The 27,413-nt window shown below is 45.1% G+C and overlaps 1 protein-coding gene across 3 annotated transcripts in view; it reads right to left on the bottom strand.

The window, feature by feature from the left end:
• Positions 1-27,020, bottom strand: part of CMAS (cytidine monophosphate N-acetylneuraminic acid synthetase) — a 158,589-nt gene extending 131,569 nt beyond the window's left edge. The window contains exons 1-2 of one of the 3 annotated variants that reach the window (XM_069228545.1): positions 26,916-27,020; positions 14,615-14,847 (exon numbers count right to left, since the gene is read on the bottom strand). In XM_069228545.1, coding sequence (XP_069084646.1) covers positions 14,615-14,829 — 215 coding nt within the window. In that variant the 5' untranslated portion in view covers positions 14,830-14,847; positions 26,916-27,020. Of the gene's footprint in view, positions 1-14,614; positions 14,848-25,777; positions 25,881-26,900 lie in introns of those variants that run through there. The other 2 variants (XM_069228546.1, XM_069228547.1) reach the window with 2 other exon arrangements.
• Positions 27,021-27,413: the final 393 nt, after the last annotated feature.

Below are 27,413 nucleotides of genomic sequence, written 5' to 3'. Positions count from 1 at the left end.
CAGATTTATACCTAATAGCATCATAGTGCTTTAAGTTATTCTTATGACCGTTATATATACGAGGAAATGTCAGTGCTTTTTTGGGTTTAAACGGGATTGGTTTATCAAGAATGTCTAAGTTTATATATATATATATATATATATATATATATATATATATATATATATATATATATATAGGAAACAAAATTCTCTTTCTGTTTTGGCAAGAGAAAACCGCACTCTGTCGTTGTGCCAATAATACTTTAACTTTTATTCCATTAGTGAGATCATAAACAAACAAACAGGAATCCCCTGACGCGTTTCGGTCTCACCAGACCTTGTTCACAGGTGTTTCCTGTGTATTGATTTAGCGCTAGTGGCTAACCTCTCACCACGCATGGCCAAAGGCTGTGCGTGGCTGCAGTCAGACCCTGAAGCCAAACCACCCACTAGCAGGCAACCACCCATGACCCCGACACCACATTTTTCTTCTTTTTTTGGTCCCAAAGGAGTCCTGCAGGAGCCAGGGCCCATTAAGGCCCCCATGGGAATCCAGTGGGAGTTCAGTGAGCTGTGCTGGCTTCCACTGGATTGAGGCCTACACTATGTTTTTAATTTATTTTAAATTTGACCATAGAGGGGGGCTATCTGGAACCCACCACCCAACGAGTTTCGGGCGATCAGGGTTTTCCTGTTTTACAACCTTATAAATTCTCAACCCTACTTGACAGATCAACCTGAAACTTTGCAGGAAGTAGCTGAAGTGGTTGAGTTTTTGCTTTAAAAAAATGTTTGTGAAGATTCGTCAAACTGCATCAAAGTAACTAGCAAGGATAAGAATGCTCATAGTAACACTCTTCCTATGGAAACTCGGATTCATTTAACGACACAATGGCGACTGCCACTGCATAATATATATTTTGGTAAAATATATACATACTGTGTTGATTAGAAAGCGACGACTGTGAGTCAAACTTCACCAGTTTTTTCCATACATGTTGCCGGGACGCATTTCACACGAAGACACGGTGGCCAGAGAAGACGATTCTAAACTGGTGTGGATGTGACAGGCAGAATAATCTCAGTCTGATTGCCATTCAGCTTCAATTGGAAAATCCACATCCACGAGTCAACTGCTTGCAAACAGTCAATTAAAGCTTTGGCACTCTGCGCAGGATCCCCACAAAACGTAAAAATAATCTGCATGCATAATAATAAGAAACCAAACTGGATAAGAAAAGCCAATGGCGCCATGAACAGGTTAAATAATAATGGGGATTGCACTGAGCCTTGGGAAACACCACAAACTAAGGACCTTGGTTCTCAGGCCACTGGATCAAGAAATCTCTTCTCCATTCATGTAACATTTTCCCCTCTTACATATTTTCTGCCTAACAGTAGCACATTTGACTTAGGAGAGTTAACTTTTAAATAATTATCACAGTAATACGTTTCCAGGCCCTACAATGTGTGTTGTTAATCTTTACTGCTTATCCAGTGTGTTGGAAATGGCCCTTTTTGGAGGGTTATCTCCAAACTTTTTGCCTTCTTCCTCCTATTTTTTCTAACCTGTTTTTGCTGGTTTATTGTCTCTGCCCACTTTACCACTGCTGATCAGTGCTAAAAGTGCAAGTGCTCCCTATGTAAATTTGATTGGTGATTGGTTTATTTATGATTGGCATAGTTAATTTACTAGTAAGTCCTTAGTAAAGTGCACTAGAGGTGCCCAGGGCCTGTAATTCAAATGCTACTAGCGGGCCTGCAGAACTGGTTGTGCCACCCACATAAGTAACCCAGACCTACCACTGTAGTGTCTCTGTTTGCAGTTTTAAACTGTCAATTTGACCTGGCAAGTGTACCCACTTGCCAGGCCCAAACCTTCCCTTTTAATACACGTAAGGCACCCCTAAGGTAGGCCCCAGGTAGCCCCAAGGGCAGGGTGCAGTGCATGTTAAAGGTAGGACATGTTCGGTTGTGTTTTACATGTCCTAACAGTGAAATACTGCCAACTCTGTTTTTCACTGTTGCAAGGCCTCTCTTTCTCATAGGTTAACATGCCTTTAAATATTCTTAAAGTGTAGTTTCACTTTGGGAGTGGATAGACATTTGGAGTTTTGGGTCTCTGAGCTCACAATTTAAAAATACATCTTTTACTGAAGTTTGTTTTTAGATTGTTAGTTTGAAAATGCCACTTTTAAAAAGTGGGCATTTTCTTGCTTAAACCATTCTGTGCCTCTGCCTGCTTGTGTATTCCACATCTGGGTCAGACTAACAGTTGGAATAATGTGAATTCTCTCTAGACAGTGACACAAAGGGAGTTTGGGTGTAGCATGCATATCCTGATGAGCAATCTGGGCTAGAGTGGAGGGAGGAGTGGTCACTTACACCTAAAAGGGCTGTGCCTGCCCTCAAACAATGCAGTCTCCGACCCCCTGGAATGTGCCTGGGGCCAAGCCTGACCAAGGCAGGATCTTGTGAACAACAGAGACTTTCCTTTGAAGTATGCCTACTTCAAAGGCAGAAAATAAGTAGTGGACCCAAAACCCCAGGCTTTTAAAATCTTTCCGAATCAAAAGGAGCCACTGCCTCAGAGTAGGCGCGGGGTGGCCCTTCACGTGACTTGAGCACAGTCACAGCATAGGAGGTCTCGTGCTGGCGGCCTGCTAATGCTGGAACATGGCGTGTCACGGGTAATCCGGTGATGTTCTAGGCATTTTCGTAATTGTTTTCTCCTATAACAGGGGCATTGGTGAGGGGGCATCCCTGACAGTGTCTGGGCAATGCTGGTCCAACCTGGGGGGTGATATGTGGTGATGACCTCCTAGGTACTCTCTGATGTTCCTTTCTATGGGCATGTATGATGATATGATTTTGCTGATGCACCATATATTTTCTGATGTTCCTGGAATGGGCACTTATGATGATTTTATGATAAGTGCATTATTTTAGAAATGTTTTCCTGACTACTCAGTAATCTATTTATTTCATATGACTACTCCTGGCTTTCGCAGAGTAATAGTACTGTGTAATGTTCCGACAATTGCATGGGTAGAAGGGTATTGCTGACATGGTGTGTTTGGTCTTATGATGTGTGTACAATCCAAGGTTCTCCAAGGGCTTGAATTAAGCTTGCCTCCTGGTAAGTCTCAGGACCAAAGACGTTACCTGCCAGCACCTGGGATCTCTTGCTGAGAGTCCCAACTTGCAAGGTGGTGTCAAATCCAGTTCCTGGGCCCTTGGACGTAAGGGCTGGTGCAACCAAGAAGAAACTAGGCACCTCAACTCCAGAGCAACTTCAGAACTGGTGCTGCCCACCAACTCCACGTCGCTGCCTGCCCCGGAGCCATGGTCCCCGCTGAGTGCAACAACCATGATCTGCAACACAGGCCCAACGTCGCTGCAGCACCTCCAAAGTCCTACCACAGTGTAAGTGCCATATCACCGACGTCCATTACACTCGACAATGCAAAGTCGACAACCTGCATCTTGACCTGCTGGATTCACTGACCCCTCGAGTTGTTTTAAGGAACTGATGCCTCGCCATCGACGCCGCATCACCTCCTCTGCAACTGTAAGGAACCAACGCCTCACCTCTCCTGTCTAGCAGTAAGGAACTGACGCCTCACCTCCCCAGTAGCAGTAAGGAACCAACGTGGCACAAGCTCCAGCGACGCCTCTCCTCCTCGACTCCATGCAACGTCTTTGTTTCCTCATCGTTTTCCAAGGCACTGTATCTGGGGTCCATGCGACTCCATGACCAGCCCGCACACTCTTGCGAGTGGTGTCGGTTTGTTAGATGCGACTGCAAGACACCGTGATAGTCCCAGTTGGAGCTATTTTGTTTCTAAGCCCTATACTAAGATTTAATCTTTGAAAATCTGTATCTTTACTTGTCTATGTTCTGTGTGGATTTTTGTTGTCTTCGTCTGGTGTTACAAGATAAATATTGGCTACTGTTCTAAACTGGTGTGGAGTACTTTTGTGCAGTTTCCACTGTGTTACTGTGTGTGTGAACAAAATACTTCACACAGTGCCTCAGATAAGCCTGACTGCTTGAACCAAAACTACCAAACGAGTGAGCATGGGTTATCTTAGGAGTGTGACTAATTTCAAAAGACCCCATTTCTAGCAGCCAGTCAAGAAGTGTAAAGGAGGTACGTGCCACCACGTGCTGAAATGTAGTGGGCTGTGATTTGGCAGATGGCTTTCAGTGAAGTCACAACTGGGTTCGGATTGGGGGGGGGGGGGGACTTTCCTTCCTATTGGTGGCTCCAGGTCAGGGCTGGGGTCTGAGCAGTTTATGGACAGTGAAAGGGCCAATTTAAAACCTGGGGTCCGCACTTTCATCTCCCCGGAGCAGAAGACCAACATGATGGCGCAGAGCTCGAAGTTGCAGCTCTCTATAGAACACTCACAGCACTGCCAGGTAAGAAGCTTTTTGCTTTCTCCTGGAGGCTCTTGTGTGGCTTCAGGGCCCTCCCCCGGTCCTTTCACTTACTTTAGGCACAAGGAAACATCGAGCTTCTGCAGCTCCAGAACATCCATAGGCAAGCATTTAAGAGTCTGGCTTATCTGCCTCTTGGCCCCGGCTCTAACTTGAACCCTGTGATCCCTGCCTTTCAATCTTTGCTCCACCCTGGGGCCCTCATAAGAGCTCTAAAACTCCGTCTCACCCTAGCCTCTGGGACCTACAGCGATTTGCATTGGTCTCTCTTCTCCCCTCCCCTCTCAGATAGCCCTGACCCGCTCCCCCTGGCCTCTCAGATATTACCTCACCCATAGCGGACATTAAAGTTCCTTACTTTCTAATGTAGGCCTCAGGCCCACGCCCAGTTCTGCCCTTTCACAGGGCCTCTCATGTCTTACTTTGTGCCTGCACCAGGTGCTTCATGAACACCCTGTTTTTAGCAGCTACAGCGGCTGAAGAGCCTTTTGTCTGCAGCTTGGTAGACAAAGGCTCATAATTAACGTGAAAGGATGGTTGAGTGAGTGAAAGGGTGTATGGATAAATGAATGAGTGAAAAAATGAATGTAACGACAGCCCAGTGACGAGATGGATGGATGCAAGGACAGCGGAGTAAAAAGGTGGATGGATTAAAAGGTGGATGGATGTGTGAAAGGATGGATTGAAGGCTGAGTGAAAGGGTGGATAGATGGATGGCTCAGTGGGTGGATGGGTGAATGGGTGGGATGGATGGATGCATAGATAGGTGGAAGGATGGATCAGTGTGTAGACTGCTGGGTGGAAGTGTGGATGGATAGGTGGATGGTTAAGTGAAAAGGTGGATGGATGAATGGAGTGAAAGGGTGGATGGACAGGTTTGAAGGACAGGTTCAGAAATGGTAGGCTAGGTTTTGCCAGGGGCACTGTGAACCTCCCCTGCTTTAGCAGCTACAGAGGGGGTGGAGCTCTTTCTGAGCCTTCTTTCTACAGCACGGCAGACAAAGGTCACATAATTAATGGGAAAGGGTGGGGGAATGTGTTAAAGGATGGATGGAGGAGTGCAAGTGTGGATGCTTAGATGGATGGATGAATGAATGATTAAAGGATAGGTGCAAGGATGGATGAGTGAAAGGAATAGTGGATAGACGATAGGTGGATTGATGAAGGAAAGGGTGAATGGATGGGTTAAAGGGAGAATGGAGGAGAGTGAAAGGATGGATGAGTGAAAGGATGGATGGGGAGGGAGGATGGACGGACGAGAAAAAGGGTGGATGGATGAGCTAAAGGATGTATGACTGGACAGCTAAACAAATTGGTGAAAGACTGAATGATGAATTAAACTCTTTATAGGCCTCTTCTGTCTGCAGCTCAGCAGACAAAGGGGCATAATTAATGTGACAGGGTGGGTGGATGGCTAGATAGAGTGAAACGGTGGGTGGCTGGATGACCGAAAGGATGGATGAACAAACAGAATGGTGAAAGAATGAATGAATGACAGAATGTAATGATGAAATTGTGTATATCCGTGGGTGAATGGAAGAATGAAAGGATGAATGGATATATGCGTGAATGGAAGAGTCAAGAGCTCTTCTGGGGAGGGTTGCGATTACTTTCTTAGCTTGCTTGGTGGCATAAGAGCTTTGTTTCAAAATGGGGGGTATTTTAATGTTCTGGTTACTCCCTTGGTCTGCACTATGCTCCATTCTCTACTTGGGGATTATTAGGTGAGCGTGGTGATGTTTGCCAGCTAGTTCTTCCTAGACAGCCAAGTGCTCTGCATTTGTCCCTTCACCGGCCCCAGGAACGAGGGGAGTGAAAAAGAAAACAGAAGGCGCACAGCAGTCTGCTTCTGTCGAGAGATTTGTGATGGTATGCAGGGCACAAGTCCGAGAGAAAATCGACAGTGGACTAATTAGCATAGGCAATGCACAGAGACGTCAGAGAGAGAATAGAAATAGTCACCATAACAATTGACACAGGAATGCGAACAAGGATGAAAACGTAGCATACATTACTACAAAGAAATCCTCCTCCTACTGTTTGGGATGGATAGATTGATGCAGACCCCGTTCCTTCACTTCAGTAAGATGAATGCTTTCAGGCTGCAAATGCTTCCCGAAGCCCATGAGTCAGTCTTTTTGTTATATTTGTTTTCTCTTGTCGGAATCTCGGATGATCTACAACAGGTACACCTTGCAATTAAGTCACAGCACAGAGCTACGAATTTTAACGCTAAGCAGTCGGGGAATCATTTTTTCTTCTGCTGGAAAGAAGTCACATGCATACCAAGTGAGCAAGTGAATACATGGAGAAGGACCCGCTGGAAGCTATTAAGCCCCGGAGCAACCAACAGAACAAGCCTCTCATCAAAGGCAGTAAAACCATGTGAATGTGTACTGAGACTGTGATATTTATGGTAGAACTCACAAAGGTAACCACCGGAGAAAACAATGTGAAAGTGTACTGATGTGGTGCTCTTTACTGCAGAAATCACAAAAGGTATGCACTGTAGAAACTTTGACACACCACCCATCTCTAAAAATCTTACCCTTATCTTGCTTGCCGTCTCATCCCCCAATAGATTTTCTACTGTCCTTTCTAATTCATCTCCATCCCCTTGCTCTATCTGCTATACCTCTATTCCCCATCTCAGACCTCTGGTTTCTTTAGTTCACTTTTAAGCCTTCTGCCATTGGCCTAGTTTCCCCTCTGGTACTCAGTCCGTGTCTTGTCCATGCCATAAATCGTTCCCAATACAAGTCCTCCTACTTCTCTTGCTCTCAATCTAAGCCCTCAACCATCTCTAGCCATCTCTACTAACCTTCCATCTCACACTTTCAGTCAACACTCACCACTGCCCTGTCTCTAACTTCCATTGTAACATTCCAACTAGCCATCTATTTGCTTGTTTTATTGCCATCCACTGTCCCTCTAAGTCTGTCTTACTCACAGCCTTTTTCAGTGCTAGCCCCCAACAATACATCTCTCTTATGAAGATGTCAGCCTAAAACCTAGCTTTACAGATTCTCTTCCCTCAAGCCATCAATGGTCCCTTGTTGAACACCTCTTCCATGTCAAACTGTGAACTAAGAGCCCACATTTGTCTTATGCTGTAATCCCTCTGCCCCCTATCAGCTTTTAGAGGTTATGTATTGGTGAAACAATTGCCTTGGGGCAAAGGTGAGTGTTGCGGTCTCTCCTTGAAACATGGCAGAATTGGCTTACATCCAATTAGCATATTTAATTTACCTGTAAGTCCTTAGTAAAGTGGTGCTACATGTGCCCAGGGCCTGTAAGTTAAATGGCACTAGAAGGCCTGCAGCACCGATTATGCCACCCACTTAAGCAGCTCCTATAAACATGTCTCAGGCCTGCCATTGCAGCCTTGTGTGCAGTTTTAAACTGCCATTTTTACCTGGCAAAGTAAACCTTTTGCCAGGCCAGAACCTTCCTTTTTAATACATTTAAGTCACCCCTAGGGTGGGCCATGGACGTCCCAGAGTGTAGGGTACCGTATGTAAAAGGTAGGACATATACTTTTAAGTTTTACATGTCCTGGTAGTGAAAAACTCCCAAATGTGATTTTCACTACTGTGTGGCCTACCTCTCCTACAGGATAAAACTGGAGCTAACTCATTACATTTAATAGGCTGTAATCCCAAAATGGGAACAGGTATCCAGTTCATGTTTGATGTCTTTGGAATTGTAATGATAAATCCTAACTTATGGTGAATTTAGAAAGTTTGCATTTTCCTGCCTTAGACATTTAGGGCCAGATGTAGCAAAGTGTTTGCGCCTCGCAAACGGCGAAAATCGCCGTTTGCGAGGCGCAAAAGCCACTTTGCTATTCAGAAATGCATTTTGCGAGTCGGCTTCGACTCGCAAAATGCATTTCCGACTCGCAAATAGGAAGGAGTGTTCCCTTCCTATTTGCGACTCGCAGTGGGATGCAATTCCATTTGCGACCGAGTCGCAGTTACCATCCACTTCAAGTGGATGGTAACCCACTCGCAAATTGGAAGGGGTCCCCAGGGGACCCCTTCCACTTTGTGAATGGACCCAAAAATATTTTTTCAGGGCAGGGAGTGGTCCAAGGGACCACTCCCTGCCCTGAAAAAATACCGAAACTAAAGGTTTCGTTTTTTTTTAAGTGCAGCTCGTTTTCCTTTAAGAAAAACGGGCTACACTTAAAAAAGAAAAACTGCTTTATTTAAAAAGCAGTCGCGAACATGGAGGTCTGCTGACGTCAGCAGGCCTCCATGTTAGCGAGTGCCTATACTCGCAATGGGGCCGCAATTTGCGACCCACCTCATGAATATTGATGAGGTGGGTCATTGTGACCCCATTGCGAGTCGCAGTCGGTGTCTGAGACACCGTACTGCATAGCAATTTGCGACTTGCAAATTGCGAGTCGCAGGGACTCGCAATTTGCAAGTTGCAAATTGCCAAGTTGCTACATCTGGCCCTTAGTGCCTGTAGGCTGTCTCTGGGTCACATGAGTGGGTGTAGCTGACGGTTGGGCTTTGTTTATTCCTCCTAGATAGCCACACACAAGAGAGAGCTTGGGTGTTCCTGAATAGGCCTTCACTGGCAGGAAGGGACGGAAGAACTGGGCACAGACCTACTTACACTTGAATAGGCTTTGCCTGTCTCCACACAAAGGGCTGTATACCCCCTGTAGTTACATGAAGCCAGGATAGTGGAGGCAGGATCCATGGGGTCTTCCAAGGGAATTTCTAGAACATTCTCCCACCTTCCGGGGGAAGGGCACCAGGTATAAACATTGGACCTCATACACCAACTCTTCAGTACACTTCCAGACTTGTGGGAACTCCGCCAGGAAAAAGGACTGCTGTGATGCTGAAACGACTGTCACGCTGCTGGACTGAAGGAATTGCTGCCCTGCTGCCTGCTTCCCTCTGCCTGGGTGGGAACTGGACCTGCACCTCTTGAACCCAGGACTCCCAGACTCACTCCTAGTGCTAGTCTGCTGGCCTTCTGTTCTGAGTCACAGGAACATAACAGGCTCCCAACTACCTGCACCAGCACCCAGATCCAACTAAAGCAAGCCCCAAATGGTTCCCCAGGTCCTGGACTCTTGGAGTGGCCTCAGGGTGGCTGAACTGAACTTTTGGGCTCTTCCTGACCACAAATGGGCCTGGTGGTGCTGGACACTTGTCACCTGCACAGCCTGGCAAAGCAAAGTTCCACCATCCTGACCCTGCGTGCTACAGCATTGACCGCTCGCGTAGATCAGCACCGGCCTGACTTTCCATGACACTAAGAGGATCTTGCACTACAGCAACAACCGTTTGTGATGCCTGGCCTGCTCTTCATGCAGTATTAACAGTCTGATTATTCCTTGCTCCACGTGTCCTCCTTTGTGAACAGGACTCTTGGCGTTCGACTGAGAAGGTAACTTTTCAGTGGGACAAACTTGGTCCCTGTATCCAACCCATGCTCCATCGCGATCATCCTGAACTTGTGACTTTCTCCAGGACCCACACAACCAGATAGCTCTGGTTAGCATTGTGTGTGTTTTAGAACTATTTTACGCTTCCACAGATTGGGTTTTTGTCATTTTGGTCGTCTTTTATTTATAAAATTTTGCTCTGTTTTTCTAAACTGGTGTGGGATCTTTTTGTGATGTTTTTCACTGTGTAACTGTTGCACAAATGCTTTACACATTGCCTCCAGGTTAGGCCTGACTGCCCGGTGCCAAGCTACCAGACGGCTGACCCCACATTAATTTGGGGTTTGCTCGTGACTTCACCCTGACCAGGCTTGTGGTTACCGATTGACCAGGGCTCACAACCCAGTCACCCAACAACCCTTATTTCTTACAGTATATTTTTTTCCCAGTTAAGAACAAGTTGTCTCCAAGTTTCAACTATAATGAAATGTCATACAATGCTTGGGTGGCCCCTTAGCAGTAGTGGATCGATTTTCCAATCTAGTTTCCATCGAAAGCCATAGCAGAAAAAGGGAACAATATATTGGCTACTGTCCCACGGTTTTCTTTAAACCCCTGTTTGGAACGAGGGTAAAAGTTTGTTAGCATTGGTTCATTTCATTAGATATTTTAAAAGAAGGGACACATAGTTCTTTGCATCTACATCTAGTAGTGCAATCCTCAGTAGTGGCAGTGGTCATTCATCTGGTCCTTTTTATGGGTGGACACAGAACAGATCTCTTCAAGATAATGTGAGCCCAGACAAAAAAGTAGCAGGCCCTACATAAAGATTAGAATTGAATTTACACAACTGGGTAGGTCTATCATTTGCCCTGGCGCCCCAATATATCTTGGTCGGTTACCAATTTCAACGAGCACCAATTATTGACTCCTTTACCAGCCTTCAGATCTAACTTCAAAGCAAATAAAACAACAGTAGTCCCAGCCACATGCGGTGCATCAAACCATCCAAACCACATTAGACTTATTTTGTAAGTGAAATTGCATTATAAAGGGGGGAGGGGTTCTTAAGCTGGAGTTGCCTTGTTTATGGTGCAGAATTGCAAAGGGACGTGTTTTTGCCAAAGACTAGCTGGCACGCCATTGTCCCCAATTTGTCTGAATTTTCACCAAGGGAATTTACAAGAATATGTCAAGATGCCAAAGATGCTGAATAACAGTCACTTGATAGACTGTGTTATCATATACACATACATTATCAGACACTGCAAGTCAACAAATGACGGGGCTTCTGACATGTTTCAAAGAGGAAAGAACAATTATAATGTCATTATTATTTCAGTATTAGAAATAACACTTGCAAAATCTGATCATAACACTCCCACCCTTCGGCTAGGGTTACAGCAATCACTCCTGTCTTGGGGCAAGACGATGTATAGAGGGAAAATATAAACCAGTTCAGACACTGGCTTTTTTGCGGCACCTACATTCCTTCCTACAGTGACTCACACCAGACAGTCATACATTCTTGCATGATTGGGAACCATCCCGGATATTTGACATCTTAGATAACACTTACAACACTGCAATGTAGCATTGCCCCAATTTATATTAATGAAGCTTTCTACTGTGAACTGCATTGCCTTGTTTCCAAGGACCAGCAGGTGCATACCATGAAAGCGAAGACACCAATTACCTGCTTTGCGACAACAGCTGGCAAGTGAACGGGGGGAATATATGTGAGGAGTAACAGGTTAAGTACTCACAGGGTACCGAATCCTAACTGAAGAAAGTAGAAAAGGCAAACATTTCTGCAAGAATCTTTTATAACTTCTATTTATAAAGTGCTATAGGATGTATTTACAAGGCATGAACTGCAATTTATTCATAAATACCAGAGTCCACACTTTCAATATAATTCAAATGTAGTTTTGTACCATATAATCATTTTGTCATTTAACTTGGAATAGTTGCCTTGGCAAGTTTGCAACTTTTTTGTGCAAGCCTACCAAATATGCAGGCACCATCACTCTGATCAGACAAAATACGGCCACTCCGTGCAGGACAGGCAATGTATAAAGAGGGATGAACCACTGCCCCAATCTTGTATGATGTGGTGGGTGGAAGCAAAATGTGTACAATACTTCAACTGTCAAAAGAAGAGGAATGATCAAAAGGCCCCATACCTGTATATATGTATTTTTTTTTTTAAGAACATGTTAAGCTGGCAAGGTCGCTAAAGCAGTCTATTGACTAGATCTCAAGAAAGGAGACACTCTCCACTTTGATGAACCAGATTCCTCTTTTTGACGAATGTTAAGAATGAGCTTGTAAGACATTGGGTTATTGGTTGCGGGTGGAGGAAGCTGACTCAGGCAACCACCACAATCCTAGTCAGGGTAAGCCACAAGGAGTCACTAAATTAGCCTTAGCTTAACCATCTGGTAGCTAATAAGTCATGCTTAACTTACAGGGAATGTGTAAAATATTTAAGCAGCACACAAACAGTACTAAACTGAAAACACAACACAAGAATACATTTTAATAGATAGCATGATAGCAGAACAACAAAAATCTAATCTGCTACACCAGAGATAGTCAATTTTAAAGTGTTGCATGTAAAAAGTGCCTAAAAGCACATTGCGCAAATCGCGGTCATCTGGCTGCACTAAACCAGGGGAAAGTCACAAGTTCACACTGATCATGAGAGAGCGCGGGTCTGATACAGGGACCAGGTTAGTCCCACTGAAATACTACCATCTCAAGTCCAGCGCGTAGAGTACCACTTGCATTGCAGGAGGCCAAAGGGAGCAGGATGAGCGTCATGGATGATCGTTGGTGTAGCACAAAGAGCAAGCTGGGTGTCATAGCTGTAGCATGAAGAGCCAATAAAAAGAAGTGTTGGAGGTCACTGCAGGCCATCGTTGTTGCACAAAGTGCATCTCTTGCGTTGCCAGTTGCCGCTGTCGGAACAAAGAGCAGGCCTCACCAGAACTTAGCACTACCGGTCATCGTGGTTGGAAGAATCTTGACACGGTCAGACCCATCTGCGGTCATGAAGAGCCCATACTTCAGGATTTTTATCTTTTCTTGCAGGAGGAGCTTCCACTGAAAACAGCCAGGGTTCCAAGACCTTGGGGTACCTTTTGGGGATCAGGACTCCAGTAGATGTCAGGAGCAGAGCTCAGGCAGGTCCAGCTGCAGCAGGTGAGCTGGGCAGTTGCAGGGTGACCTCTGAAGCTTGCTGTGTCCCTTCAGATCACACAGAAGGTCAGCCAACTAACCCTTGGAGTCACTCCGGGTAGCCTGGGGTGAAGGCAGCAGGTCCACTCTTCATTCTCAGACAGCAAGGCAGTTCTTCAAGCAGCAGGGCAGCCCTACTGCAGCAGGGAAGTCCTTCTTCTATAACTTCCACAGGTCCAGGACTATTCTGAAGATTGGCTCTGAAGGACCAGTATTTATATCTGGTGCCAGCTTTTGTCTGGGGGGTGGAGGGGCTGCTCCCTGTCCTCCACATCTAGTTCTGGAAAGAAGGAAGTAGGAAAGTTCTGCCCCTGTCAAAACTCCAAACTGCCAGGGATGACAAAAGGCAATGGAGGTCTGATGTCACGTTCCTTATTTGTGCAGGAGGAAAAGCCCTTTGAAGTGTACATGGGGCTGGGTACAGCCCCTGCCCAGTCATCTTGCACGGGTTTCCCATCCTGTCCACACCTAAGCCCCTTTTGTGTTACTGACTGGAATCAATACACAAACTCCAAAAGCAGAGCGATTCACAGTGATGTGACTCAGGACTCTGGCAAGAGGCACAAATGGTTGGGACAAGAAAATGACAACTTTTCCGAAGTGCTATTTTCATAATTATGATTTAAAATCTGGCGTTACCATTGAAGATTGGTTTAAATTACAATTCATTTAAGCGTAAACAGCATAACTGTCTGCTCCCAATCCACAGTTAGCACATAATAAATGTAATAAGGGAACCCAGTGCTACTCAAAGGAAGAGAGAAGCTTCACAACAGTGAACAACTTGGGAGTTTTTCCACTGTCAGGACAAATATAACTTAAGTACATGTTTTGCATTATATTTAAATACTATACACCCTTCCTTATGAGTCTTTAGGATCTAATTTAGGGGTGACATATGCATTTAAAAGGAAAGTTTAGGCCTGGCAAAAAGTTTCTTGCCAAGTCAAAATGACATTTTAGAAATGCCTGAAACATGTTTTAAAAGGCTATGTTACTGGGTGGCACTTTACCACTTGTTAGCAAGGGAAAACTGGACAGAGACCTAATATCAAGAAAGGCAGGTTCAGCAATGGAAGGCAAAAATGTAGGGTGACCCTGCAGAAAGGGGCAGGTCCAACCATGCTAAGGAGAATGGAATTAGAAATATGGAAATTAAGGAAGAGAGATTTAGAAAATCTTCAACCAATATTCTCCATTAAAAAAAAAAATATCTACTGACTTGACATCTTACCATTTAACAAAGCAATTCTCAAGATATTATAGTGAACAGGTTGAAATAGTGCAAGACTACATGCACCTCTGATAGGAGATATACTGGCAAATGAACATCAACTCAGACCCTAACAACCTCTGCACGGAGTTGTGTGTTCATGAGCCTCAGAAAAGGTTGACTGGCCGTGCATTTCCGATGCAACTCACTGATCATGTGCCACAGCAACAACTAGATTATATGGTGCCACTATGTTGATGTATATACAAAGTGCATGATCCAATACGTTTCTCAGTGCATACCCTAAAACACCTATTACCTGTCAAAGAGACGGGAGTCTATAGCTGCCCGCAGGACCCATCCGATGAGAGGCACGCCAGCCAGCACCTTGATGTTTTTGCCAGGAATGCCTTTGCTACCACCGCGGGCCAGCACAAGAGCTGTCAGGTGAGGCTTGACAACTCCATCTTTGGTGGACCTCACTATGCTCTCCCCACTGACACCTTTTGCCAGGTACTTTGATGCAGGTTCCATTGTTGTTATACCCAATCCCTGAAAAAAAAAAAAAACTTTCGATTATTATTACTTCCTTAAGATGTGAATGGTTCATTCGACATCCCCTTGCAGAAGCTTAGCTGACCAACATCCCTGAGAAAGTATTTAAAAAAAAGAAAAGGAAGCTAAAGCACCAAAACAGAACTAAACTATATACAGAACTCTATGCAAGCTTTTACCTTCACTGCTCCCTGCTATTATGGCCAAATCAGTCACCTCAATAACATGCCAGAATACGACACTCTACTTTTCTACCTGTCTAGCCTAAAGAGAAATTTCAGGTGCAAACAACTGTTACATGTTTGTGAATTTCCAGTTACAAAGGAAGAACAGGTCACATAAAATAAAACATGGCTTGCAAGTACTTTTAATTTTTACCAGCTTAAATTTACACTAATTAGGAATTAAAATTAGTTTGGTACTCCCAAAAGAAACCAGTTTATTCCGAACTGCCAAATTATGGAAGAAAGAGCTCAATAAATCCTTTATCTTAAGTCTTCAACTGCCTTCTTGTTAGGTCTGCATATAGACAGATTTACCTGTCTAGCAGACCTCATGTCACCCTATAACACACCACTTTACACAACACACATAATAAAAGGAGCATTGGGCCAGCCTACTTAGCCACTGGCTCGTCTAGAAGAGTTCCCTGCTGTAAGGAAATGCCTCCTTGGCATGGTTACCCCCTGACTTTTTGCCTTTGCACCAGTGTTCTTTCCCTAACCTGTACTTTTGTTTTACACAGTTGGCACACCCTGGCATCCAGGTAAGTCCCTTGTAACTGGTACCCCTGGTACCAAGGGCCCTGATGCCAGGGAAGGTCTCTAAGGGCTGCAGCATATCTTATGCCACCCTGGGGACCCCTCACTCAGCACAGACACACTGCTTGCCAGCTTGTGTGTGCTGGTGAGGACAAAACGAGTAAGTCGACATGGCACTCCCCTCAGGGTGCCATGCCAACCTCACACTGCCGATGCAGTATAGATAAGTCACCCCTCTAGCAGGCCTTACAGCCCTAAGGCAGGGTGCACTATACCATAGGTGAGGGCACCAGTGCATGAGCACTGTGCCCCTACAGTGTCTAAGCAAAACCTTAGACCTTGTAAGTGCAGGGTAGCCATAAGAGTATATGGTCTGGGAGTCTGTCAAACACGAACTCCACAGCACCATAATGGCTACACTGAAAACTGGGAAGTTTGGTATCAAACTTCTCAGCACAATAAATGCACACTGATGCCAGTGTACATTTTATTGTGAAATACACCCCAGAGGGCACCTTAGAGGTGCCCCCTGAAACCTTAACCAACTACCTGTGTAGGCTGACTGGTTTTAGCAGCCTGCCACACTCGAGACATGTTGCTGGCCACATGGGGAGAGTGCCTTTGTCACTCTGTGGCCAGTAACAAAGCCTGCACTGGGTGGAGATGCTATCACCTCCCCCAGGCAGGAGCTGTAACACCTGGCGGTGAGCCTCAAAGGCTTACCCCCTTTGTTCCAGCACCACAGGGCACTCCAGCTAGTGGAGTTGCCCGCCCCCTCCGGCCACGGCCCCAGTTTTGGCGGCAAGGCCGGAGGAATTAATGAGAAAAACAAGGAGGAGTCACTGGCCAGTCAGGACAGCCCCTAAGGTGTCCTGAGCTGAAGTGACTCTAACTTTTAGAAATCCTCCATCTTGCAGATGGAGGATTCCCCCAATAGGGATAGGAATGTGACCCCCTCCCCTTGGGAGGAGGCACAAAGAGGGTGTACCCACCCTCAGGGCTAGTAACCATTGGCAACTAACCCCCCAGACCTAAACACGCCCTTAAATTTAGTATTTAAGGGCTTCCCTGAACCCAAGAATTTAGATTCCTGCAACTTACAGAAGAAGAGGACTGCTGAGCTGAAAAACCCTGCAGAGAAGAAGAAGACACCAACTGCTTTGGCCCCAGCCCTACCGGCCTGTCTCCCTCCTTCAGAAGAAACCTGCTCCAGCGACGCTTTCCCTGGGACCAGCGACCTCTGAATCCTCAGAGGACTGCCCTGCTTCCAAGAGACCAAGAAACTCCCGAGAACAGCGGCTCTGTTCAACAAAGACTGCAACTTTGTATCCAGAGGAGCAGATTTAAAGACCCCTGCAATCCCCGCAAGAAGCGTGAGACTTGCAACACTGCACCCGGCGACCCCGACTCGACTGGTGGAGAACCAACACCTCAGGGAGGACCCTCCGGCGACTGCGAGACCGTGAGTAACCAAAGTTGTCCCCCCTGAGCCCCCACAGCGACGCCTGCAGAGGGAATCCCGAGGCTCCCCCTGACCGCGACTGCCTGACTCTGAAATCCCGACGCCTGGAAAAGACCCTGCACCCGCAGCCCCCAGGACCTGAAGGATCGGAACTCCAGTGCAGGAGTGACCCCCAGGAGGCCCTCTCCCTTGCCCAGGTGGTGGCTACCCAAGGAGCCCCCCCCTTGCCTGCCTGCACCGCTGAAGAGACCCCTTGGTCTCCCATTGAAATCCATTGGAAACCAGACGCTTGTTTGCACACTGCACCCGGCCGCCCCCGCGCTGCTGAGGGTGTACTTTCTGTGTGGACTTGTGTCCCCCCCGGTGCCCTACAAAACCCCCCTGGTCTGCCCTCCGAAGAGGGTCTACTTACCTGCTGGCAGACTGGAACCGGGGCACCCCCCTTCGTCCATTGAAGCCTATGCGTTTTGGGCACCACTTTGAACTCTGCACCTGACCGGCCCTGAGCTGCTGGTGTGGTAACTTTGGGGTTGCTCTGAACCCCCAACGGTGGGCTACCTTGGACCCCCAATTTGAACCCCGTAGGTGGTTTACTTACCTGCAAGAACTAACATTACTTTACCTCCCCCAGGAACTGTGAAAATTGCACTGTGTCCACTTTTAAAACAGCTAAATGTGTTTTATGTAAAAAGTATATATGCTATTGTGATTATTCAAAGTTCCTAAAGTACTTACCTGCAATACCTTTCAAATGAGATATTACATGTAGAATTTGAACCTGTGGTTCTTAAAATAAACTAAGAAAAGATATTTTTCTATAACAAAAACCTATTGGCCTGGAATTGTCTCGGAGTGTGTGTTCCTCATTTATTGCCTGTGTGTATGTACAACAAATGCTTAACACTACTCCTTTGATAAGCCTACTGCTCGACCACACTACCACAAAATAGAGCATTAGTATTATCTCTTTTTGCCACTATCTTACCTCTAAGGGGAACCCTTGGACTCTGTGCATACTATTCCTTACTTTGAAATAGTGCATACAGAGCCAACTTCCTACACCTGCAATTACTGGAATGACGGCTGTCCATCATGAATATAGTTGCGACCACAGCACTCGTAATACGAATAGTTTTACAATATGACAAATAAATTCTGATGTAGAGTATCCAAAGCGTGAAATACAGAAGTCTTCTTGATGTTCGAAAAGGTGATTTATTTGGTTCAGCAAATACTTGAAAAATAGGTTGTGTGTACAAAAACAGCCAACACATGTTTCGTCACACAGTGACTTTTTCAAGGCTGTAAAAAAATATATTGTACATAAGCGACATTGTACAAGGCAGTGAACATCAGATACAATGTGTATAGATAAGTAGTGATGGTATTAATCCGTAAAAGAAAGGTGAGACAGACATAACATTGATGGCTGAACATGTGAATTAAAACGTACCAATAGGAAAAGAATTTGTGAAATACAGAGTAACTACCTCGAACCTTGTTTAGATTAAGAGTTGGAAAACACCCAAACCACATGAAGAAGGCGCGGTAAGAATGAAACTAAATAGAAGGGATGCATAGTCCATAAATTTACAAAGAGAGGAAGGTCTTTGGGTAGGCGAGACACCCGACGTTGAGAGACCTACCTAGATTAGAGAAGAACAGTTGGGAGTCCATCTAGATAGTGATGTAAAACACTGTAAAAGGGATAAGGAGAGAAAGAGCACTAAGATGATCTGTGGTGGAGATGTTGAGTAACATCTAAGGGATGAAAACTGTCCATTGCAAATAAAATTACAAAAATAGAATCAGTATAAATACCTGTTGTCAAATCAGACAGGTCAAAGTGTTCCTTGTGCTGGTAGTATAAAGTAAACTGAGCGGCTATGTAGTATAAATACTCCATGTGTTGAAAAGATAATTGTCAAAAGAGCGTGGTCGAAGGACCTTGATAAGTCTTAGGTATAGAGAAAAAAGGAAAAATAATGGGTAGAGAGACCAGATAATTACAGAAACTGGATACGGGGGATTGAATTCGTAAAATTTTAAGATAATGGACAAAAACAATGTATATTAACAAGTATAGGTTAGAACTACAAATAAAGGAGGAGCGGTCCGTTCTATAAATGTGGCATATGAGAAGTAAGACAGCAACTAGTACTGGCATATGGGCCAGGAAGTCGGAATCCAGTATATTGGAGTTCCGACACAGCATGTAAGACTGATTAGTGCAGTAAGAGCCGTACGATTAAAAACTTTAGTCCGTTCTATGGGGGCGGCATAAGGGAAATAAGACTGCATCTAATACCGGCACTTCAAGCAGGAAGTCGGAATCCAGTATAATGAAGCTCCGGCACTGTATGTGCAAGCAGTTAGTGCAATACGGGATGTTTGAAAATAACCATGAGGCGTACACGAAGTAACGTGGTACGGCGCTCTCTGACCTAGGGATGGCTCTGTGTACTCGCCGAGGTACCGGAAAGGTTGCTGTCCGTGTAAGAAATGCCGTGATTAATGCGGTGTATTTGAAGCGCCCGTAGTAACAATAGAAAATGGACTCAGCCTGCATTATGGCAATGTAATGTCAGTGACGTACCAATGTTTGGATACCTCTGCCTAGAAAGAGGAGTAAGACTCCTGACGAGGATTCAATAAGTAAAAGAGAGCCAGACGAGGGGCGGCCATATCGGAAAGGAAAAAGCGAGACAGCTCAAGCAGAGCTAGACAGTCACAGATGGTGTGAGTAATTGTCCAAATAGCCCTGTGGACTAGCCTACGGCATATTCAGGATTTGTATGCTTTAAATGTTGTCCCCGACTTCAGTCATGCTTTTGTATGGGAGCACTCAACTCACAGGCCACCAGCACAGACAATCAGCTTGAAGGCATGCAGACTATCCACCTGCTCTCACTATGTTATTACAGCACACTAACTTCATATAATTCCTAGTTCAGAGTACTTTGTTTCTATTATATGGGCCTCCTCGCGATCAGCACTATCACAGAGAAGTGGCTGGATCTGCAAAGCAAAATACCACAAAAAAACTGGGGGACGGAGGTACTACTCTTTCCTATTCCTCCCTCTACATAGACAATTCACACACTCAACAGAGGAACAGGGTTGCACATACCAATCTAAAATGTACTACCTTTATTCCAACCTGGGAACCCGAAAGGTTTTTAAATATATATATATTTTGCCCTCACCCACTAATTAGTGGCATGCTTCATCACTGGGCACGCTACCACGTCCAGGTGCAGATCAACATCCTGGACGGAGCAATTTATTACCAAAGCCTATATCACCATTTTCATAACCAGGGGATCTGCTATGTAAAACCTAAAACCTGCCTAGGAGGGTACCCTCTGAAGTCTTTACTAAACAGATCCCCATGTAAGGGTTAAACCCAAACATGGAGTAAACTACGGATATTAGTGTTCAATACCCCTTCTATATTCACTCATACCACTTGTTAACTGTGTGACGGGATAGGGTGCCATCAATGTCAAAATGGCCATATTTCAGAGGACGGTGCTACAGCACAACTTGTACAAGCATTTGCACAGCCTGAAAGGAACATATATGGGTGGGTCCTTTTGTGGCCGAGGAGGCTGTTGAATGGTTTTAGTAGGAATCCCAGTAAGAACAAGGTAGTAACACTGAAGTGCCTTGGACCACCATGTGAGAGTGTAATAACAGTGCTGCTTAGATTCTGTACCAGAGGACGAATGCTGTGGAGTACAGGGAGACCTGTGACTATGCATGTTGATGAAGACCCTTTCCCAGTGGGGTCGTGCAGAGCAGGGAGGGTCACTATAGTAATGAAGGTCCATGCGTGGACGCATGCTGAAAACCTTGCACACCCACCTCTCTGTGTTGTCTCTCCATGAGGGTTCTGATGCACCTCCTGTCTTGGGAATGCACGTACATACGGAGGTCTTACTCGAGATGAGCGGGGTAGTTTAGAGCTGGTGGGCTTCCCGGAAGGAAGCTCATCATTAAGAAACAGATGGCACGCAGCACACTTTAAGCAGCTAATGCATGATTCAGTGTCCTTGCTGCTGTTCCCCAATAACAGCAGATGTTCCCAGTGCAATGGTCACACACAGTACTTTGGTTTCAAAATAAGAGAAGCATTATCTACAGCTGCATATTGCATTCAAATACTTAACCATGGCCATTGTAAAATCAACAACTGCTGATTGTGTATTTATTAGAGTGATGTACATTTTATTATGAATAATGTCTTGAATGGCTCCTAAGTATTTATATTGGATTATAGATTTAGCCAGGGTTTTAAGTGCGCTGTGGTTCTAAGGGTCTCAGAACCAGTAGTATTTTGGAACAGACATTGAAGCGGGTCCCTAACTGGCCCCATAATCATGTTCTCAACTTTACTGTGAAAAACACTAACGATTTTGAACAGTAAATGTAATACGTTTTAGGGTAATATAATTCAGTGATTTAGTTCCAGTTTATATTTCACATATTCTACTGAATATTGCACTCCCCTAGAGTGTTAGCTGTTCCAAGGATGTTGTGCTTTGTCTACTTTTTTCGTTCAGCATATTACTCTTGTATAGAGCATGCTTTGAAATGAGCCACCTCCAGGTGTTGATAACGGCCAAGAAAAGAGGTCTAGAGTTGAGACTGAAGGCTGTGCGAGTTTCTGACTACATAGTCACTCAATCCTTAACCTCTCTGCAGCACACACACAGCCAACCATTTACAACGCCAATTGTCCTGGTTGGTTTTAGGTGTATGTGAGTTATGTCATCGTATCTGGATGCAATAACAGAAAACTCAGAGAAACACCAAATTACCATTGGGAGGCGCCCTATGGTAATCACAGAAATGTTGTGTACTGGTTAAGCCACGCCTATAAATACATAGGACAAGCCCCTTTTAGAGACCCCCCACCCCCACCACACACACATTTTTCATGCCATTTAATGCCAGATATTATTTTGTCTCATAGATCTCATGAAGTGGTCAAAATGGGCGCGATCAGAGGGGCACGATGTTCCCCTACTTTTTTAATGTATGAAAAAACATTCCCTTGCTTCTTATTATAAGACAACCATCCTGGGACGGTAAACTCCGATCGTGCAAATGCTTCAGTTTGAGTCTCATTCAAGGAGTCTCCTGTGCTGTGAGACCAAGGGGGTGTGGGGTGGAGGGGCAAGCAGTTTAACAATAAACAGGCCTTCTTGCCAGGGTGCCTCCTTGTCTAAAGAATGCAAATGCACACAACTGGCAAACGTAAAGGGGGCTTGGGAGCAGGTACTGGTTTAATTGCTCAAATCATATTCTTTTCAACTGGTAGTGCAATGGAGTTACCAGCCGAGCTGTGTAGTGTGTGCTTTTCAAGGCAGTTAAATAAAAATAAATCATTACCTACAGTCTGTGTATTACTAAAACCTATATTTTGGAAGTGCTGTTTTATCTAAAACCTTTTTGCACATTTGGTAGCAGTCTCTCTTATACTGCAGGTAATGCAAGTTTAACGTAATGACTTACATTTTTTTCAGTGCTTCCTGTCACACAGGCTGGGCCCCCTTAGCACCAACATCACATAAGCCACAATTCTCCATTGCAACAACCAAGATTTCATTCTTTGGCTTTGGTTACACATAGATCTCTCAGTGCATTATCTACTAGAGGCTTCATAATGTACAATAGTGCACATACCACTTATTAACGTAACTTTTTTTTACCATGTAATCCGTGAGTTATTATATAGGTAGCTACCTGAAGGAGAATATTTAGTTTTTTTAGCCGCACCTCTGACCCCACCCCCACACTCATTGACCCCGACCCCATTGCATGCAGCATCATAGTTCCCATTCTTTTTTTTAATGCACTTCGACAGCTGCTCTCATGTAACCATATCAGGACACAAGTTCTACAAAAAAAGAAGTAGGGGGGACCAAGTTAGGCAGTATGCAAGTGACATTATGGTGTGTGACACAGCATGGCATTACAGGAAGTGACATCACAGGAAGTTGCATCACAAACCATGACTTTACAGGAACTGGCATCATAAGAAGTGAGATCCGATCTTAAAACCTCACACATATGTTTAGCAGGTCTATCATGAGTACATTTGAGCGCATTACAAATATACATACAAACACTCCTGATTTAGACAGAATATTCAAATTTTTGTAAGTTATGCATGAAACAATATTGGCTTTTGTCAGAGTATAGCTTCCTTCAACCAACGACTGAACAAAATATCTTCACCAGGCATAATGGTCCACATGCAGCACAATTTTATGTAGATAAAATTGAGCTGCCTGCATATGTAATGCCTACCTGACCCTAGGTAACAAAGCAGGGCAATGTACTGCCTTGTGTGCTTTGTGCCACACAACTGGGATTTGTGTGGCACTGTAAATCACAAAATAGATTTTGCATCAGTGTTTTGCCAGAAAAGTGACGCAAACCTGACGCAAAATCTGAGCCTCAACTTATACATTTGTGTTTTTAAATCCCTGCCACAAAGAATTGCCAGCAAGGAGGAAGTTATATTTTCCGCAGCGCCAAGATGCACCTCAGGGAGTGACAGTGCCCTTTATAAAAATACATTATTCATTCAAAGCGGACAGTAAATCTGTTCTGCTTAATTGCTTGCAAAGTCTGAATTTGAAAATATCTTATAGGGTTAAGGCACCTGCTGCAGAGACCTTTAGGTTCCCAGTAAATCTGAGGGAATAATAACAAGTGTAAGATAAATCTAGGGGTTAACACATTTGCTGAAAGACCGTTTTTTTGTCTAGTGCCCGTTTTGACTCAACGTAGCATAGAACGTTAATGTGTCACCTGCAAAGGCACGTCAGGTAACATGCACATGACAAATTTTTATTTTATGTAAGTAAGTGAGTTACTGCTTTTAAACACAGATTCTTTTGTTACTTGCCGTTCATAAATGGTAATATTTTAATATAGTGCAGTAATCTATGAAGGGTGATATGTGACTCCTACATCTTGTAACCCTCACTCGCTTATGTAACTTGTGATTTATTGTTCATTAAATGAGCATGCATTTTGGGGAATAGCGCTAAAGGAGTAATAAAAAATAGTGGTATTTAAATTGTTATTTTGTATAAATACTGGTACATTTGACATTCTTACAGTGCATGCTTATCTCACATACAGGGACTGAATAAACACAAAAGCGTGTCTTTCTTAAGTACACTGCATGTGCATCCTGGTGTGAGGTTCCAGATAGCTTCCAGCCAGGGATACTCTTAACAAAAAGAGGCCGACGTCCCCATAAATACTGCCTTTGCTATAGGCCCAGCTGGAGTCTGAAACTGGAAAGAACCCCGCCACCTGCACATTGTTGCTCAGATCGAAAACAGGCAATGTGCAGGTGCTGCTGAATGTCTCCCGGTGTCTGAAAATTACACGGGGACAAGTTCAGCATTTTATAGTGGAGCCATCTACTTGGCAGGGTAGACAGCGTCCACTCTGTGAAAATAGTGGGTGGATGCTGTCCACCCGTGTGGATCCCCGACTTAAGCCGTGAACCATATAACATGCCGCACACATAAGGTGTGGCCAGTTGTAACCAGTGCTTTAAAGTGAAAAAAATAAGTGCAGATACTCATTACATGGAGCTAGGGGTGCGGCTAGTGGGAGGGGTTAAGGGTGAGGTGAGATATGATGATACGAGGATGCTTCTTTCGAGTATGCATTTTGCCCATGCATTGCCCTGGATAGTTGTCTCACAGGTCCCCATTCCATTGGTTATAACTTGTGTTAGCACAGTAGTGGTGCAGTGTTGTTGCACGGTTATGTTATTTTCATGTGCAGATTTACCATTGTAATAATCTCTACAGTGTTCATTGTTCTCATCCCCATCTGGCTCTTTCTGCCACGCCAAACATCCCAAGATTCCCACTAGTGCACCTTGGCTCCCTTAACAGTAACATACTCTGGAATGAGGACTCAACGAGTTGTGTCTACTGCGGAGATCTGCTGTGACTTGGACGTCACAAATTTGAATACTGGTAAACATAAGGTCAGATAACTGAGTAATATTAAATTGGGTATTAATGATACAGACAGTGCTTAGATTTGGCAAACATGAAGCATGAATTGCTATCGGACAGTAACTTGTGTCTACTCCTCCATTCTCTACTAAAACACACTACAGATAAGCAGGTACGCACTTCAGGCAGAGTCAAAGGCAGGCTTCACAGAATACGAATGAAGCGCAACTGCACAGCCCCTATAAAGCTCAGCCAGAGAGGCACATTGCTTCGTTCCTTTCTCTCTTATGTCTCAATTTTTATCATACACACACCTCTCTTTCTAGTTTTTGTCGCTCTCTCTATTCGCCATCTCTATCCGTATTCACATCGCTAGTCTCTCAATCCCTTCCCCTCTCACTTCTGCTTCTCTCCCATTGTCTCTTTTTCCTCTAGCTGCCCCGCTCGCTACCTCTGGCTCTCTATCTCTTTTCCCCTTTAACTCGCCTCTGCTCCTTCTATTTCTACCCCTCACTCTTCACATTTTCTTACCTTCTTCTCCCTCCTCTCCCGTGGGCAGAAGGCCCCACGGTCGGAGAGCTCGCAGTGGCAGATACTGAGCACTGCAGGGTCCAGCGCATGTACAGAGTCCAGCAGGGTAGAGGGCAGGAGAAGAACAATGCTATCCTCTGATGGAAAGGTCAGTAGACCCCCACTCAACTCACCTCGGCTCGAAGGAGGCTCCTTAGCTATCTGCACCACCTCATCAATGTCCCAGCAGGCGGGCGAAGCGGGATTAACACGGCCAACTGAGCCCAGGGAAAGATAGTCAGACCCCGGTGAAATTGGACCTTTTTACCTTGGTGCAAACGTGGCCACTCATGCTCAGTCCCCCTCCCCACCCACTCATTCAATCTGCACACATCAGTGTGTCCTGGGTAGCCAAAACCGATAAACAAGATGACCCAGCAGGGGCTGGTGAGGACAATGAGAGCTTCCATCAGGGTGGGGGTGGAGCAGGCCTCCAGCAGACCATTCAGGCCCCATCGGGCCGCTAGCCACAGCTAAATGATACACACAGGAAGCCTTCGGGGCCCGGCGCATCGCTCGGTGCCTGCTTTATCAAGCTGATCCCGAGTTCCGGCCCAATTAAAGCACTGGTTGTAACTAAAACAGGTCTTGATCTTTCTTTTCAATTTCTATACAGCAGACGCAGCATTCTCTTCGAAGACGCGTGGGTAGTCGCACCATCTACTTTGAAACGCCAAAGCACATCGCGAAGACATGCAAACTACGCCTCTATTTGCTTAGGAGATGCAGTGAACGATGAGCTTGCTAGCACTGCAGAGACAAGCCGAGGAGACAATGCTGGGTGTTCGTAAAGGATCCCAGTAACAGAACTGGTGTCAAGGGCGAGCACTGCGGTATAGTCTTCATATTATGTGGGCTCTGACGGTAGACCCTCGAGGACATCGGCAGGGATTGCTTTACCAAGTCGGCCTTAGGCTCTTGCCTCTTTTGCAGATCACAGTGTGGATGTGTAAATAACTTAGGAAGTGAACCTTTTCCGTACTTTGAAAAACACTCTTTTACTGTATCTTATTAACCCCTTCTCCACCAATACGTTATTGAAAGATTCTGGTGCACTAACTTCTTTCGAATTAACGTCATTACTGAATTTGACATTTTCATCACCCACTAATCCGCCAATAATCTTGCACCGCCCACACAGTAGGAAATATTAACAACATTAACCACAACAGCACTTCATTTCACAACCACTGTTTCTATGAATACGTATGCTATTTTGGACATTTTAAAACATATATTACCGAATAATAAACCCACCTGCTAGGTACTTACAAGAAAAGTCCGTAAATTCAGCCTACAGTCCTCCACCCTTTCTTAACCTTTCAATGAACGTCATCTATGCCGTGGCCGAAAAACCCTCAGGGAGTCGCGTGGAAGTGGGAGGTATTGCTAATGTGAAAGTAGACCTAAGATTGGAGAATTAGATCGCCTTAACCAATCCTGGTGCGCCTGCAGAATTCAGAGGAGATGATTGGCTGTGGACTCATGCCGTGCCTCCGTTCGCCCTACCCTCCTACAGGCGCGCTTCCGCCTATTTAGGATCGCCTGGTAAGGGGGATGAGTGGGCTTCGTAATGGGTGGCGAACGGTTGCCTCTCACGCGGCAGACTTTGCTAGACTACTACTGCCTGCCGGTCTGGTTGGGATAAATAAAGCAAGGCGGTGTAGGGTGCCAGGTGTGAGACTGAGTAATGTTTAGATCATGATCCTTGGCGATCTGAAACATTTTGTACAAGTGCAACGCCGAGGATGGGATTGTACAAGCCTAGAA

The sequence above is a fragment of the Pleurodeles waltl genome, chromosome 4_1, assembly GCF_031143425.1.
Source record: "Pleurodeles waltl isolate 20211129_DDA chromosome 4_1, aPleWal1.hap1.20221129, whole genome shotgun sequence".
NCBI lineage: Eukaryota > Metazoa > Chordata > Amphibia > Caudata > Salamandridae > Pleurodeles > Pleurodeles waltl.
Note: the sequence above shows the minus strand (reverse complement) of the source record. Positions and strands in the feature narration are given on the sequence as shown.